General features: G+C 41.3%; 1 protein-coding gene across 2 annotated transcripts in view; it reads right to left on the reverse strand.

The window, feature by feature from the left end:
- fryb (furry homolog b (Drosophila)) overlaps nucleotides 1-7786 on the reverse strand; it is a 37243-nt gene extending 29457 nt beyond the window's left edge. For both annotated transcript variants that reach the window (XM_087847348.1, XM_087847349.1), the window contains exons 1-7: nucleotides 7410-7786; nucleotides 2996-3189; nucleotides 1564-1617; nucleotides 1301-1440; nucleotides 826-916; nucleotides 588-667; nucleotides 378-458 (exon numbers count right to left, since the gene is read on the reverse strand). In XM_087847348.1, the coding sequence (XP_087703474.1) occupies nucleotides 378-458; nucleotides 588-667; nucleotides 826-916; nucleotides 1301-1440; nucleotides 1564-1617; nucleotides 2996-3189; nucleotides 7410-7482 (713 nt within the window). In that variant the 5' untranslated portion in view covers nucleotides 7483-7786. The remainder of the gene's footprint in view (nucleotides 1-377; nucleotides 459-587; nucleotides 668-825; nucleotides 917-1300; nucleotides 1441-1563; nucleotides 1618-2995; nucleotides 3190-7409) is intronic.
- Nucleotides 7787-17150: the final 9364 nt, after the last annotated feature.

Here is a 17150-nt window from a genome sequence, read left to right on the forward strand (position 1 = left end):
TGTATTTCTACTCTATGACCACACATCCTTAGTCAGCAGTTTTTAAAGACTGACGAGACAAGCTGGACTTTCTTTTTATTGTGAGTTCCACAACCCCACTCACTGTAGACATCTGGGAAAACAATAACACTGTGAAATATTAAGATTTCTCGTACCCACTTCAGCTGTTACATTTTGAAAACACTGGCCTCAATATCAAGTACTCGCTTTCAGTTTTCATTGAGCTTTGGCTCTGTACATGTTGGGTCTACAGGGAGATTTATTTCTGAATAAAAAAGTACTGGCAACAGGTACAATTACATGAGAGACACAAACATTTATTGCGTGCAGCTACACAAATATGCATACAGTGTAAGCAGTAATTAATTCAACAATACCTCGACTGAGCAACAACTCCCACTACTTCAGCATAGAGGTCAGCTACTATGTGCATGTTGCCTGTGTTAGGCCCCAGATACCTAAAAATTAAACATTAACATGAATATTATCAATCAAGTGCACTAGTTAGTTTTTACAAATTTGAAAACTAAAATGCATTTAATGCATTCTATTGTATCAATATCATTTTTATAGGTCGTCTGTCTTACCCTTCCTTGTATTTGAAGTGCTTGAAGGCCAGGTTAACGACTTCTTGGATGAGTCCATCCAAAAGAGGATGGAGGGGGATCTGCAGTAAAATGTAATTTTATTACATTTACTTTGTCACTTAAACACATACGAGCTATTCTAGAAGGACAATAATAATATGCATTATTATCAGTGCTTCTCATTTAAACATTTAAAAGACATTATGCCAAACAGATCAGACTGCAAAATGTGCCCCACCTGCTTTAAAACTTCAATAAGCACCAGTGAAAAGATGAAATCTATCGCCAGATCCCTCCGCTCCAATAAGTAGTCCTTCTGTTGCTCATCACTGAGAAAGACAGACATAAGACGATATTAGTACACTTACAATAACAGTGTCTGTTCTGTTAGGCCCAGGTGCACAGAGCTGTGAAGGTCATTTTTGACTGCGCTATGTAATGCATTAATGTTGCCGGGTCTTCAAAGTTGTCATATTTTGGTTTCTACCTCAAATTCTATGTCTATGTTATATTAATGAGTAAGCGCGACATTCACACCTATGTTTGGACAATGACTGACCATCACTCTAATCATCCTCATCTAAATTTCAGGCTGGTTTGGGAATATTTGAGTCTACATTGCTTGAAATAAATCATTTTAACGGAAGGTATTTCATGATCCAGTTCGTGTGTTCATGTGCACAAACAGCTCCAATATTTTAATCTTCTCTCACTTTTTTGACTTGGTGTTGGCCCGGGGTCGATATTCATGGGATTCGTCCTCCAGGCCATTTTGCCTCTTGTACCAGTCGAACAGAGTCTTCAGGATGGATGGCAGGCAGTACTCAGCAAGAGAACTCATAGAGTTAATCAGCTGGACAGATGACAGGAAGAAGAGACGGAGCCAAGAGACAAAGAGAAAGGATGGCAAAAAGGTTAGTCCTGTTCAAAATATGTGACAGTGTATATAGTACGTGTCCACATGAGACACACACACCTGGTCAAACTGTGGGTCTTCTCCTCTCTGCAGAGATTTGTTTAGTGGCTTCTCCTGCCAGGTAAGAACAGACAGAGGTGGAAAACACTCATGTTAGTCTACTAGCATTAGTAAATATTTTGCTTTGAAATTCAAGGAAAGGAAATTCAGTTCAGTTTCCTGGCAGAACAAAATGGTCATTGTGTCCAAAAAGAGAGCGAGTGAGACTCATAAATCACTAGGTCAGAAGGTCAAAGCTAACAGTCGCATTTATTGAATGTAACAAAAAGTTTACTTTGTCAAACAGACAAAAAAGTGAGATGAGAGGTTCAATATTCTGGCTCAGACATATTAGGGTTACTTTGTTGTTCAAAAAACTGGAAACACAGTGTGTCTCATTGTGAACCATAAACTGAAAATTGTCATATAGAGACAAGCAAAGGTGTAAACATGCACAGTTCAAGTACACTAACAGGTACATCTAAGCCTGTACTATTTAGAACTGCCTGCTTTTTCAAATGATAACAGTACAGAGAAATAAAACCTTGGGTTAAATGTGTATTTGATCGCTGAGTCTGGAGTGTGCGCGGGTTTCCAAGGTAAAATACAATCCACTAAACACAGCGATAAAGAGAAGGCATTCCCCGATTTACTGCTTTGTCCATTTATTGCTTGGCTGGATTTTTTTTTTTAATTTATTTTTTTGCCTGTCCCATTTGTTTTTTAGCCGTCAGAATTGATGTCTGAACGGCAACAAAGATACCCAACTGATTTACTTTGCCAAATGGATCGTCACGGCTTTGCCGTTTTGTTCCATTTGATCGACCTTTGTTGTTATTATTTATTTTATTTTATTTTCAGTTGTTACAGACAGGACAGACATGGCTGGGGGATAGGAAAGGGAGAAAGAAAGATGAAGGAACAGAAAAATAGAGGGGAAGAGGGACAGTGAGAGAGGACACTTAAAAAGAAAAAAATCTCCCAGATCACCTGTTGAGAGAAAAAAAAAAAAAAAAAAAAGAACAAGCAAAAAACATAAAGCAACATAATAAACACAGCACCATCGCATTAATCTAACAGTGAATAACAATAAATACTAAATATTGAATGTTGTTGTGCAGCACGCAGGACCGACAGCGCACAATGTGCTTTAAGGTAGCAGCCAAGAAAGGTATAGTTTGTGTCTGTGAACACCCGTGTGTACACCTGTGTGCACACCTGTGTGGACCACTGCGCTTGAATTCAAAAGGATTTTCTGGATAGTTAAAAAAGGTTGGAAACTGTGGATTGCATAAAAATGTCGAGCCAATATACACTGTCATCCAAAGTTACGATGACTAACATAATGAAGTAAGATGGCCAAAATGCGTGTTTATGATGCTGTAACACAGACAGAAGTGGACTAAGCGTCATGGAGAGAAAAAAAAGAACGAATCGAAGCTCGGTCACTCACCAGTGGTTCAGCCATGATGATACGGATCTTGCGTTCAGAGAGCAAGGTGAAGTTGGCAAATAAGCTTTTTAGGACAAACTCGCCCGGCTTGCTCTCTGGGTCCACGTTGACAGGCGCCATGACGACAGGGCCCTTTCTCTCACCCAAGGGACCGCTGGCTGGTGGGATGGATGGCTTCAGCCCCGCTGGAGAAGCTGATGACATATAAGACAGTCCAGTTAGTCTGAAGTACTCTGACTCTGTGGGTCACCCCTGAGTTACAGCAAATACTTCTGTGCCCCCAGCGTGCACACATTTTCATCAGCGTTACTGCTAACTGGAGCATATTTAATGCTAAAGGTTTTTGAACTACAGATCTCATCATTTTTGGGCCTTCAGCCTGTTTTCGCTTTCTGAACCATGACAAACAGCGCTGAATATGGATTAGAAGTTCATATTTGCAATGCTCTCATGGTTGATGATTCTCACTTGTAGAGTCACGAGGAATGGGGTAGTGTAAAAGATCATCTTCTTGAGCATAAATTGTATTCAAACTAATAAAAACCACATCTGTGTGTTCAAATTTCGACTGAGTTATAGCTCGGCGATGGACACCGATTCTGGCAATCCTTACACGATCCTCCCTGCTTTGCATTCACGCAGCTGAGTGCTATCTCCTGTGGTAATAAATCTCATACTCGGATAAATAAACAGAATGAAACATTTGCAGGTTTGATTCCCAGAATATGCCGGAGGAGAAAAACGTGTTAAGTACTTCCCCAACCCCCCAAACAAAACAAAGCAATAATTACCACAACATTTCCCAGATGTGTCTAGTGTGCTTGCATTAAGAACGATGCCAGATCAAACTGACCTTTCATGACCATGTGACCTGACCTCACAGGAGAGGGGAGATGTAAATACTAACTCATGGACATGACAGGCCCCTTGGCCTGCAAAGCAGTCTATCCGAGTTAAACCTGAGCACTCAGGCTTTGCAAGCAGGTGTTCATATGAATGCGCAAGCCTTTACGCTTACCAAGGCCCTTGATGAAGCTGATCACACTAGCCCTGCTCCATTTCGTTGGCACCTCCATGGTGCAGACAGCCTTACAAGGACACAGTGGGTGAAATGGGAAAAAAAAACGGTGGGATTTTACAGGTTGTGAAATACAGCAGCCATGATTAAAAACAAAAGCAATTCCTTGCAAGAGGTTAAAGTCACAGAGGACGTTTGTCTACTCCACCATTGTCAAAAATGCTACAGAAGTCCCTTTGATGTAAAGCTTTGGCACCAGGTCGGTTTAACCAAAGCTAAAAGTGTAAATCTCCATCCTTACGAAAATGAATGACAGAAAAAGCGAAACACACGAGCCTGAGGTCAAAAAGAAAACTGTCATGACAGCAGCACTACAGCTCTATCCCACATTCAGTCCAAATCAAACAGGGTGATGAGCTGCAGCCACACACTGGAGGAGCCATAGCCAGAGCAAATCCGCCCAAGTGAAGATGCCTCGATGCTTCAGAGCCAAGAGAGCTCAAGTTGAAAGTTGAAGAGCAGGTGCAGAAGTGTCTTCTTAAAATAAAAGTAGAGACAACCAACAACCATTTATTCTGTCATAAGGGCAATCTACCAACAGGGATCAAAAAACCTTTCCAGTGTCCTGCTCCAGGAGAGGTTTGAGTAGATTAGAGGCTGCGTAGGGCCTCGTGCTCGAGAGCTATATGAGCCTACAGGCCAGCTATCAGTTTCTACTTTTGCTTCTGCTCCGCCTCCGACCTGCCAACACTGCTCTGCACAACAATTCCTGTGACCTTGAATTCTTTGAAGCCCTTTGGAAAGAAGTATTGAAATGAAGTGCTTCTTTGAAAATGGTTAAGGGCTGTCCTTAAGTAGCCAATAGCAGTTAAGCAAAGTCTGCTCTTTGTGGAGATCTGACCAGAAGAGTTAGGCTGGAATTTCAACACTGCTCCGAGAGCGAGCCGAGGGGCGGAGGGAGGTGCTATATATAGACTGCTGGCGGTCACTCTCTTACATACCCACCACTCCCACTGACCCCTACTCATACACAATTGCAGACACATGAGCACAAAGACATAATACACAGAAACACACACACTCATACACAATAGAAGGTGGTCTCAAACTGAGATAATCTATTACAACTGCTCAGTGAAACACAGTGGTGTACAAGCTTGTGTTTGAGAGTCAAAAGTCGTTGCGGCCCAGGAAAGCTGCGGTGGAGCACTTCCTGTGATCATCTGTAGACCATTTGTATGACTCAGCAATGAAGGGAGTAATTCAGCAGAAATCTACCATGTCCAGTCAATACAAGTCTGCCTTGGTTTAATTACATTTACAATAAATTCCAAATTTTAATTGAGAAAAATGTGCGAGCAAGAACGAGACAAAGGAAGAAAGGGACTGAAATGGCAAAGAGACGAAGAGGAAGAGGAATAAAAAGCAGAATTGACAATAACACTGTTTTTCCTTGAGCCAAAATTCCACTGAAGGAAATTTCACTGCCGTTTTGATGCTGGATGGAGACAGCAACACATTTTAAAACCCTGACTTGGACTGTGGGTATCAAGTCTTAAAAATAATCATCAGATTATCTGATAAAAATAGACCAAGTGGAGAGAATTTACATCTGGTGTTTACCTCCAACCATCATGTCATACTAGCAGACATGCACCCTGGCGGGATGAGTCATGAATAACACGCATTATGAGACAGGGTGACTGCATACACATCTTGATGCATCAACAATGCAGCTGTCACACAGAAATCCTAATATGGACGTTTAAATTAAGGTTAGCATTTAATACCTTTAAGTTTTTCTGGGCTTGTGAAAAGACATATCAGGTGTGCACATGCTTGCACAGTCTGAGGGCAGTTTAATATGTACTGTGATAAATCACTTGTAAAAGCTCAGACAATAACACAAACACACACTGACTCGCCTCACCAAGACCAAGAAGAGCTAAACCTGTATGCTGGTAGAGAAGCTACCTGTGAGATAAAGGTATTCTGGAGTTTTTATTGTGTTATTCTTCGTCATTTTTGAACTAACCCTTAGTTGTGTAGTTATGAGAGGTTTAAGTTTGAATGAATGTCAACAGCAGTGCAAATCTTAGCCACTGTAATCCAAAATACTGCCATGCTGTGAACATTACAGGTGAAAGGATTTAGAAATGTTTTTAAGGATGTAATTTTAAAAAAGGATTAAAACTAAAGCCGAAGTAGTTGACATTACGCGCATGAATATTTCAAAGCGATGGCAGGAGATGATGAGGTCAGCTATTTGTCTAGTGATTTCACTCCACAGCAACTTAAAAGTTAAAACACCAACCTAAGTTGGAGCTAAAAGCCTGATTCTTGGCTTTTAAGTCTTCTGATTGCTATCGATATCATGACCTTGAGCCAAACAAAACCAACATGTCTGCGTCTGGTCTACAGCTGTGACAAGTGAGGAAACACGTCTGTTTCTGCAGTGATTTTCATTTTTTATTACATCACCAATAGCTCAAGGGGACACGGCCCGTGAAATTCCTCCTTAACCACTGCACCGACGTAACCCCTGCTGTCAGTAACCTTCAAAGCACACCTGACACATGAGCTGTGCGAAAGGCAAGAAATTCTCATGGAATCTAGAGACTTCTCAAAGAGGCACACATAAACAAACTGAAGACTACCACAAGAAGTGATCAGCCAGTACAGGAAAATCACTGCAGCACAACAACAACAACAACAACAACAACAACAACAACAACAACAAAGCCTTATTGCTTATCTTTGCATTCTCTACAAGGTAAACTACAGGCTGCACATCGATGAGTCCAAATGGGGCGATAATACAGCGATGTGTTCTGACTACTGTAATGTCTCAGATTCGTAAAGTACAGTATGTCCCAGTGAAAACAGTCGAGAGAGATGCTGCCGGTGACGGACTGCCTCACAGCGACCTACAGTGGCTTAACCTTCTGTTTTGTAAACAGATATTTTAAGTCTTCTGGACCGCACATAATGATATCACATGTAAACAGACAGCTTTGTTTTGGTTTTATTTATTGACAAATTCTGATTGACTTTAGAATTTCTGTACCAGGCTCAAAGTCAAATAGTGACACTTTTTTTTCTGTTAAGTAATGTTTTATATAGAAAACTGCTGAGAAGCCAGATTTACCCTCATTCTCTGGAGCTCTTGCTCAACTACTTGTCTTCCATTATTACGTTACGTAATATTGCCAAATGTTGACAGTGTCGATCACATTGTGTGTCGCCCGTTTGTCCCTGAACTCCAAACGTAAACACAAATAAGCATAGTCTGCACACTGCAGGATCCATTAATGATGAGTTGAGGGCAGACTGTATCACACATTTGTTGGGCACAGCAGCAAGCAACAACAACAGTGATCTGTTAGCTGTACTCACTGCCTCCAAAGGACTTCAGCAGAGACTTGAGGCTGATGTCAAAGAAGCCCGAATCCTGCTGGCTGGTCGCCATGGCTGCAGAGGCTATGTCGCCACGGTGACAGACAGCAGAGGGGGGACAGGACGGCAGGATGAGGCGTTGCAGACGGAGCAAGTAAGAGAAAGAGGAGAGCGCTCCGACAGGAATAAGGCTCGGAGAAAGGGGGAGAAGGATGCGGGTGGGCAGCGAGCGATGCGGATGTTGCGGCTGTCTACTGCTGAGTGTGTGTGTTTGTTTGCGTGTGTGGAAGAGTGTGTGTATGCCAGAGAGAAAGAGAAATAGTGTCTCTCAGGCTTGCCCGAGCTCTGTGTTGCTATCTTGCTGGCTAACACCCCCCATCCCCTCTCTGTTTTGCTCTCTCAGGACAGTGATACACAGATGTTGGTAGACGCAAGCAGCCAATCCTCTTAGAGGGAAGACAGAGAAAGAGTGCGGGGGGGGGGGGGGGGGGGGGGCACACGCACACGCACACACACCAGCTAGTGCTACATAGAGGGTATGCTGAAAATAGAGGGTGATAAACTGGGAAGGTGAAAACTAGTGAGTGAGTGACAATGAAAAGGCAGTTTTCATACCGCTGTAGCTATAATGGAGCACTAATGTTTCTATTGTTTTCCTGCTCTGTTTCATATTGTGCTGAGTGAGCATGCCGTCAGCCTGCACTGACCAATAAGAGCCAAGAGTAGCAGTGATAGGCAGGCTGAACCAGCAAATTGCCAGAAACAACTGGTCAGTGCAGCACCACCTCAGGTATCACATACAGATTTTAACTGGCTTCTGACTTTGTGTGGTGTGGAGTATGCTAGATTTTATATAAATATGGATGGAGATCAGCTGGGGATGAACAAAATCTCCTTCAGCAACTATTAAGTAGCCAGAAGGGGCCAGACAGTCAATATATTAATTCAGTGTTCCTACAGAACAGACTGTAAATAATTCCCAACACCAAAAGTCAATAAAAATATTTTAGTAGCTGATTTCTGTACTTAAAACCCCCCAGAACATTTATTATAGCTCTATTATGTAGAAAAAAAACCAATCTTTTTTTCAATCTTTTCACTCAAATATTAAGTTAATTTTGAAAAGGGTTTTAAAAAAATATTCCCATTCTAAAATGTCATGTCACAATCTCATTGGCTTATGGAGTGATGATGTCGCAAGGAATCTTAAGTCCTTTGATGATTGATTTTCCATAAATACAAGTGAAAAGCAGCAATTTTTAGTCAGTTTGTTCGCAGTCTTCAAACGTTCGACCAGATACATTTGGAAATATTTGGAAACCTTTTCAGAGTAACTGTGCACAGATTCCAACATGTATCCAAGAAAATACCAACAAAGAAAAAAGGATTACGCCGCCTCTCCTTCCTGGTGTGGCCAGCCAATTTCCCCAGATGGCGCCTTATTCATTCAAAGGGCATTAGAAGAAAGAAGGAAAGGAAAGGAGAACTACAACCTACCAAACAAAATTAAACACCTTGAAGAAGAGAAGCTTCAACTCTAGGAGAAGTGCACACAAATAGAAGCACAAAATAGACACCTTGAAGAAAGACAACAACGCCAGCCTGACATAAACATTATTAATGAGGGCTGGGGAATAATATTTGGTCAAGCACGAGAGCAGATTGCGTTCCTGATTAAAGAGAACAAGAAAAAGAGCGCCGAAGTAAAAGAGATGTCTGCCCAGCTTCAAGACAGGAACGCTACTATTGAGGTGATGCAGTGGGATCTCCGAGACATGGGCAAAAAAAATCAGGAGCGCCAAGCAAAACTTGATGAAGCGCTGGAAAAATTTAAAGAAATCCTCCAAGAAAAGGAGGAAGAAGACATAAAGCAGAGAGAAATGCAGTGCAAACTCAAAGGCATGGAGGAACAATACCAAATGCTCAAGGTAAAGCTTGATGAAACAGAATTCAAATTCAAAAATAAAATGCTTCTTCAAGAAGAAGTGTGTGGTGGAGGTGTGGTCCCGGGCGCGGCTGCAGGGGAGGGGTGGTGCGGTGAGCTCAACGGGGCGGTGCTGGAAACGCAGGTGAAAACAGCTGATGGCGTTTTGAACTGATGATGCTTTCCTTACCCTTTATAGTGAGACGGGAGAGGAGCGGAGGGGGGCTGGAGATCAGCTGTGTCCGACGGCTGTCAGACTGTGTCGGTCATCACGTACAAAAAGAAATAAAGTTGGTGTCTGAAAACAAAGACCTGTGCCTGTGTGTAGTGCATTCCACAAAGAGGAACAGAAAGAACAACAGAAACAAGAAAAACTTATTCTCCAGGATCTTGAGAGGAAAAATGTACAACTGCAAGAATTTTGTAATGAAATGAAGGAAAAATCAACTGAACTGGAAGGAGAAAATGAAAAAGTGGAAAAGCTATGCTCGGAGATGCAGCGTAGTATCAGTGGAATTGCAAGAAATAACTCAGAGCTCATTAATGGGATCTTGTTGAACTTCAACAACTTGAACACTGAAATGCAGGCGGAAAAGCAACAACAAGAGAAAACACATGAAGACCTGCAGCGTACGCTTAAAGAAATCCAGAGAAGAAATGAGCACTTAGAACACCTGCACAACAACGCACAAGAGAGAAATAGAGACATGCTTAAGGCAAATCTAACACAGGAGGCATCAGCTAAATAACTGAGAGAAAAGCTTGGAGAAGCACAAGCAACATTAGAAGAAGTGAAGCAAAGATGCCAGAAACTGGAGAAGCAAAATGCAGAAACAATTGATGAGTTGACAGCCCTGATCCTGGAGAAAAAGGCCCTCATGGAACAGCACCTGAAAAAGAAGAAAAAGTGCTTCTGCTTGTTCTGGTGGAGGGACATTGCTGCTTCCTCACCTGATGTAGCCTCGTCTTCCTCCACCACTGTTCCATCTTAATTTTCACCTCTCCTCTCCCCTCTCTCCCTTTCTCTCCTAACACCTCTCCCCTCCCTTCTTCACCCCCAACCAGTCCCGGCAGTTGACTGCCCCCTCCTGAGTCTGGTTCTGCTGGAGGTTTCTGCTTGTTTAAAGGCGGTTTTTCCTTCCCACTGTCGCCCTAGTGCTTGCTCAGAGGGGATTGTTGGGGTTTTCTCTGCCCTGTCTCTTTCCTTCTTTCTATCTATCCCTTCTTTTTCCCTCTTCCCCCCTTCTACCTTTTCCTTTAACCTCTTCTTTACAACTCTAAATAATTCATCTTAAGTATAAAAACAAGAAATGGGCAATAGTGTGTACATGTTGTATCCAAATCCCAGAAGGAAGAAGACAAAAAAGAAACTAAAATAAAACTAAAATATATTTCTCTTTCTTTAATGGATATTTTTAACACCATTCAATACATGTGCAAGTTACATCGGGTGCAGACATTCATGTTTCCTCCATGATTCATCATCATCTTTTTCACTAGTTTGCTTGCAGTGATTTTTTATTCATTAAATCAAGCAAAAAAGTTATTTTTTAACCTTTTTGTTACACCCTTCAGATGAATAGTGATTCTTTTTAAATTAAATGTGTTGTTGTTAGCCAGCCTAGACACTGACACTGATAATGAAGTCTGACTTATTCCTGACTTATCAGCTGGTACAACTGCTTCACACCTCTGGCAGAATTGAAATGATTCATGTGGCACATGGGAAATTAACCTGTCAATAATTTAGATGCAATGTTCATGCTTTACAAATTTGATCACGTAATTAACAGCGAGACATTTCAGCGAATGTTTTGTGATCATTTCAGGTGCCTTGGCGCTGCTGGATATCATTTCCAGACGATAAATATTTAATGTGGCGAATGTGAGCTTGATTCTTTGATATTTTTTTTGCAAACGAGGTATCTCTGCTGTTTTGAGTGTGTAGTGAGAAGATACAGAGTCATGGTGTGAAAAGTCAAATCGAAGCAAAGAGTTGGCTCCCTTTGCTTATCACAGCTTAAGAGATTTTAATCTGCTTTGCTTGATGAAGCATCCCTTACCTCAGCAGTGCAGCTGATATTTAATTTTGTCTTCCTTTAAATAGATACACAGGCCAATACCAACACACTGTATGTCAGGACTCTGCTAGCATCTCATAATAACCTGCCACATCTCATAGCTTTAGTTCAACTTCTAAATGAGTCTTTAGTGTACCTAAGTACAAACTAAATTCTTTCTACCTTAAAAAGCCTTTGAAAATGTCTGCCTAAGCATAAAGTTATGGCAGTGATGTTACGGTTGGCTGAAAAAGCTTGGAAGTACAAGTGGATAATTAGGGTCATTGTGCAATTCCCTGGATGAACAGCGGAAGTGCCACAGGACATGTGAGCGGCCGAGGGAGGGAGAGCAAAAAAATGAGAGTGAGAGGAAGAGTAAAGAGTGTATAGGATACAGTATTATGCAAAGCTTGGCAGCTCACAGGAGAGCTGCCAAGCATGGATGGCCTGGTTCATATTAACAGACAATTACAGTTTAATCTCAAAGGAGGAGAAATATATCAAAGACGCACTGAAAGCCTATTCCTGTCTGCAACGTCTGTTGTCCCATCACGGTGCTGGGCCTGACAGAATAAGCAAATCACAATTTTGGCTGTTAACCTGCATACAAGCCAATCAAGCCCAACTGACAATCATTAGATATGAAACAATTTTCAAAACGTTCTCCTGAAACTGTCAAAACATCCTGTGTATAACAACCACTTGACTGCTGGTGCACCAAGTGCTGTACTGATGAGATGACAGCTAAATCATATTTAAAAGTCTGCACTCTTATCTTACTCATCCAGTCTTGCTCGTGAGACTGCATGAAAATGTTTGCAAGTTTGTTTATTGACCCACATTAGGTTAAACAGTTACATGTGCCGGCTGGTGGTGGTGGGGCTATATATGGGAAATTTGAATTGTTATGTACTGCCGTTTGACTCTTTCTGCTCTGACTGATGTAAATGAAGCCTGCATAGTGTTCGCCGCACAATAGGAAAATCAATAAAATTTCAGGACTTGGGGAATGGGGAAAGGGGGCATATTTCCCATTGGGTTACAATGACACATTTATGGAGCCTATAAGAAAGAGAGAGAGAAAAAAATCATGGACATAGAGATGAACACACCCCTATGGAGCGGCTGAGATTCCTCACATTCTGAGCAGGGGCCCGGGCATGCCAGCTGTTGGAATGTGACTCCTTTACTCACACAGGCAAACACACATGAACACACACATATATACAGGGTACTTATACATGTTAAGCGTAAATTAAGATTTCATTTTTACTTGGTCTACAAGTATAATGGGTCACCAATTCATTTTTATTGTATTTATACATCTGTTTATACGTCTAACATAATAACCTGACCTTTTGTGGTGCAATGAATGAGTGATACAATCAATAAGCATGAGGCTGCTCAGCATCAGATAATGCAAACCTGTTGTTCTGAAAATGTGGCAGTTATAAGATGGTTATAAAACAATACATTAGCGAGGAGGTGTGAGGACGTTATCCACATGAAGGTATGCTACCTTTGAGCCTCAGAAACATCGAGCCACTGCACACTTCTACAAAGCTTAGCCCAAAAGACTCCACTGCTAATGATGGTTGCTAACTAAGGGGCCACTCCATCTAAACAATTAAAGATGGAGCTTAAATCATGTGCGGTGTGTAAACCAGCAACGCTAAACAGACTATCTGCAAGATAAGTAGCTGAGTCATCTCCATTAATGGTACACATTCTAAATCAAAACCGTTTACAGGCTTCAGATTGAACTAATGCTATCAACAGAATGTGAAGAAACAACACCACCCTTTCAGCTTTTGAAAGTACGAAGGGGCCTTTTGTGTAAAACCATTCTGTATCATGAGATGGTGGAGCATGTCAATGTATCCCCAACCCTGCCCTGAGTAGAAGAGAAGAAGAAAATCATGTGTGGAGTTACGTATATTCTAGTCAGACAGCAAACAGTGGCTAATGAGAGACAGAAGCCAAGCTCAGAATAAGAGAAGGGAAGCAAACAAGAGTAAACTCCAGAACAGCTTTCACTGCTGGGGCTTTTATTTTTTTTGTTTTTATTGTTTTGCTTTTAAAGTAAAGGAATAAATGATGATGATGATGAGCTGACGTCATCTCTTCTAGACTGGAAAGATCAGAGCTGTTCATGCCAATATTTGCCATGTGTCAACTATCTAATATACTGACAGTGAAAATGTTTCAACCAGAAAAGTTGTTAACTGAGTGGCTGTCACAGGCAGGGTGGAGACAGTCTTACACTACATGAATATAACACTTCCCACTTGCTGTGTGGCACAGAATGGGTACAGAGGTGCAAATAGCTGCCGTCCACATCAGCACAAACACAGAGAGTGATGCAGAAAGAGGCGATTTCTCACTTTCAGCATGAGGAGAAAGTTTATAACAGGCACAGAGTCACAGTCATAGTTAACCATGTGATCGTCACCGTACCTGGCCTCAACCACAAAAACTGAATCACTTTTTAAAAAACTTTTTTAGTATCACACTAATTTGCCAACTTTTGAGATATTTATTTTTTCTCTTAAATTAAAATTAACAGTTGTGACTTTAACAATTTACAATAACAATAGAAGGAGCGAATGGTATGTCCTTTAAACAACATCTTTGAATCAAAGACACACACTTGAAATGTAATCCCAGTGAGATTACACAATTTCATCAGTCAAACAGAGACCGTTTGATACATTGTGTCTAGCACAGACAGATATTGTTTCACTGGAGCATTATCATTCATGACCTAATGATAGAGATGTTGGAGCTGTGGATGTTTAATATTACATTTCAATCAAAGAATGAACTTCTAGCATAAATGTCTATTCATCCGTGATTATATTACTCATTTCAGCTTCATAAATCAAATTGACACAATCACAAAAACCATAGTAAACAAGTCAACATGTGTCAGACATCTGTTAATGTGATGTGTTTTTGTCATGATAACCGAACCAGCATAACACAGCACATGAGCACACTCTCACGCGTAAACACAGATTGCAAATAAATTGCTTCAAACGACCATAGAGAGGCTGTTTGAGGCTCGGGGCTCACACAGTAGTGCGTCCTTGACACAGCTGGGTCAGATAACTCTAGTGAAAACACATTTGTGTACCATCAAAGACTAACACATGTACATTATCTCAGCAGCAGAGGCTTCTATAATCTTACATTTCACCGCATTTCTTTGACATTTGCACTCTACAAGCTCATTTATTGAGAAGTCTCAATAAAGGCATGTTTGTGCAGGTGCTGCTTTGTTGCACAGACACTAGCTCACACCAAAATTCCCCCTTTTCACTCTTCAACATGCACCTATGTTTCCATCTTTTTTCAAGTTCAATCAGAGACACAAAATAAGCATTCTGCTTTTCTTATCCTAAAGTGCCTTCAATTGGATCTTCCTTCAAACGCCATTCAGTATTACTTGACTTAATAAATCTAAAAACTGATACATTATTACTAAATTTAAACAATACTCTGATCCCAAGTATACCTGTAAAGACTCCCTAAAATGTTGGAAGTGTTTAGACATAAAATTCACAGAGTTTTAGGTAAGCTGAGAGAGAACAAGTGGTTTGAGGAAAACAGCAATCCTGAGGCCAGAAATGCAATAGCATGCCTCTTTCTGGATTCATGATCAGTGGAGTAACCTTGTGGTATTTTCTAAAGACACAGAGGGTATCAGTTTTCACAGGGTCTTCAAAACCCACAACAAATACACCTGTCGAGTCTAGTTTCCAAGTGACAACAAAGACGAGCTTTGCAGTGGTGCACATAAAGAGGCAGACGGGGTCTAAAGAGGTAGCAGAAGATCTGAGTTATTTAAAATCTCAAAGCAGCTAAAAACCGCACACACCCACATTCCAGCTGGCGAGCGGAGGATCATTTTTTCAGCTGGATGTTCGACCTGTCTTTCTGCCATTTCCACCCCTAAACTTAACTCCTCAGGTCATGACAAATAAGCAATCGCATTCAAACTTCCTGGGAATATTACAAAACATGTATCTCATTGCCTCCTCTCTGTGTTGACTCATCTTGTGTTCATTCACATTTGTGCTCTTCAGAAGAAGAAAACAAAAAAAACCCAAAACACACAAAATTTGTAGAGCCAGTCTCCACACATACCTCTATTAATGATCCCTCTCCTCTTTTTGGACCTCAACTGGATCTTTGAAAACCTCCCTGTGAAGTCACTGGGATCAAACTTATCCACTGACAGAGAGGCAATACGGTCCAGAACGATCCCATCCTGGCCTTCACTCTGGTTCACCCCGTGATCCTGATGTTGGTTCAGACAGTGGCCATTGCAATGATCTGAAGCACTGCTTTCAGCCCCAAGGCTGGTGGTGCTTTTGACATCTTCTAGAGACATGTCTCCCCTATTTGCTCATTAGCCAGTCTCCACAGGAGCTCACCGACACCTCGTAGAATATTGTCAAAATGTGGCCCTCCTCAGAGGAAGAAAGACAACCTTACATTGTTCCACAGAAGACTTAAAATAAAAAAAAATCATGGTCCCACAGGAAGGAAAAATACTTAAAAAGGCCATTCAGTCCATTTTCACTCTTCACCTTTTTTCCCACATTTTGGTATCCAGTTTCCTTTCAGGGTTTATTCTCTTTATGTTGTGTTCATTCAATCCCGAGACAGTGAGCTCATCGCTTTGTTGTTACACAGTTCTCCTGAGAGTTCAGGTCTTCCTCTCGAGGCTTTCTCACAGTTGTTTAAGATTTTGAAAACATTTTTTAAAAAAATTCTTATTTTATTTGAAAGCAGATTTTCTGTAAAACCTTTCTTCTCTTTGCGTGCCCCACTTCAACTCTCACCTGCTCTCAGAGCGTTCCTCCTTCTGTCTTTTTCAGCCCTCTGAGGCACAGCTGTGTTTCTTCACTCTCAGGTGGTGAAAAAAGGGGAGGGAGCCAATTCCAAGAACGCAGCTTGATTGGGTGGTTTGTTAAATCTGGGTGGTTCTTTTACCCCCTCCACTCCCTCGCATTTTCTTCCTCTCTTTTTCCTCTCTCCTACTCACCTTCCCTCACAGAGGCATTTTTGGCAATGAGAAAAATGATTTCTTTCTTGCGTCCTCTCTCACACACCTGCTTCCTGACTCTTGTTTCATCCTTTTTCCCTCTCGCGTAGCAGTAGAGCATTAAAGTATGGCATCTGTTTACTGCTTTGGATAGCCGGAACACTGCGTGTTGGTGTGTCAGATACCCTGCGCTCACTGGTCGAAGCTGTTTAGCCAGTTACAGTAACCTCAATTGTTAATGGTGTAGGATTCCTGAGGACAGACACACCCATTAACAAAGCTTGGAGGGGTGGGGGGTAGGGTGTTTGGGTGGGTGTAAACACAAACAGGAAGCACAGTAGCCTAAAATAATTTTTGTAACAATCAGCTGCTGATTGGTACACACATTTCAGAGACAACTGTGGGGTGCGATTGTCATGTGGTTTTAAATCTGTCAAATAAAGCCTGGCAAATGCATATTTATGTACACACATGAAAAAAAAGAAAACAATGACAGCTATACACGGAAATGTTACAACATTATGATATAAGTAGGCTACTGTTACTGTTGAAGGTAAAACTTCCTTGATCTAATTCTGGAAAGGGACCAGGAATTACGTCAAATGCCAAAACGCAAATGACATCCCAGCCCCTTATCCAAAAACAAATCTTACAGGGAATACACTGCACTGTTTTAGTTTAACCCTAATTATGTGGTTCTTTAA

This window comes from Neolamprologus brichardi, chromosome 10 (genome assembly GCF_056152115.1).
Source record: "Neolamprologus brichardi isolate AB-2024 chromosome 10, ASM5615211v1, whole genome shotgun sequence".
Lineage (NCBI taxonomy): Eukaryota > Metazoa > Chordata > Actinopteri > Cichliformes > Cichlidae > Neolamprologus > Neolamprologus brichardi.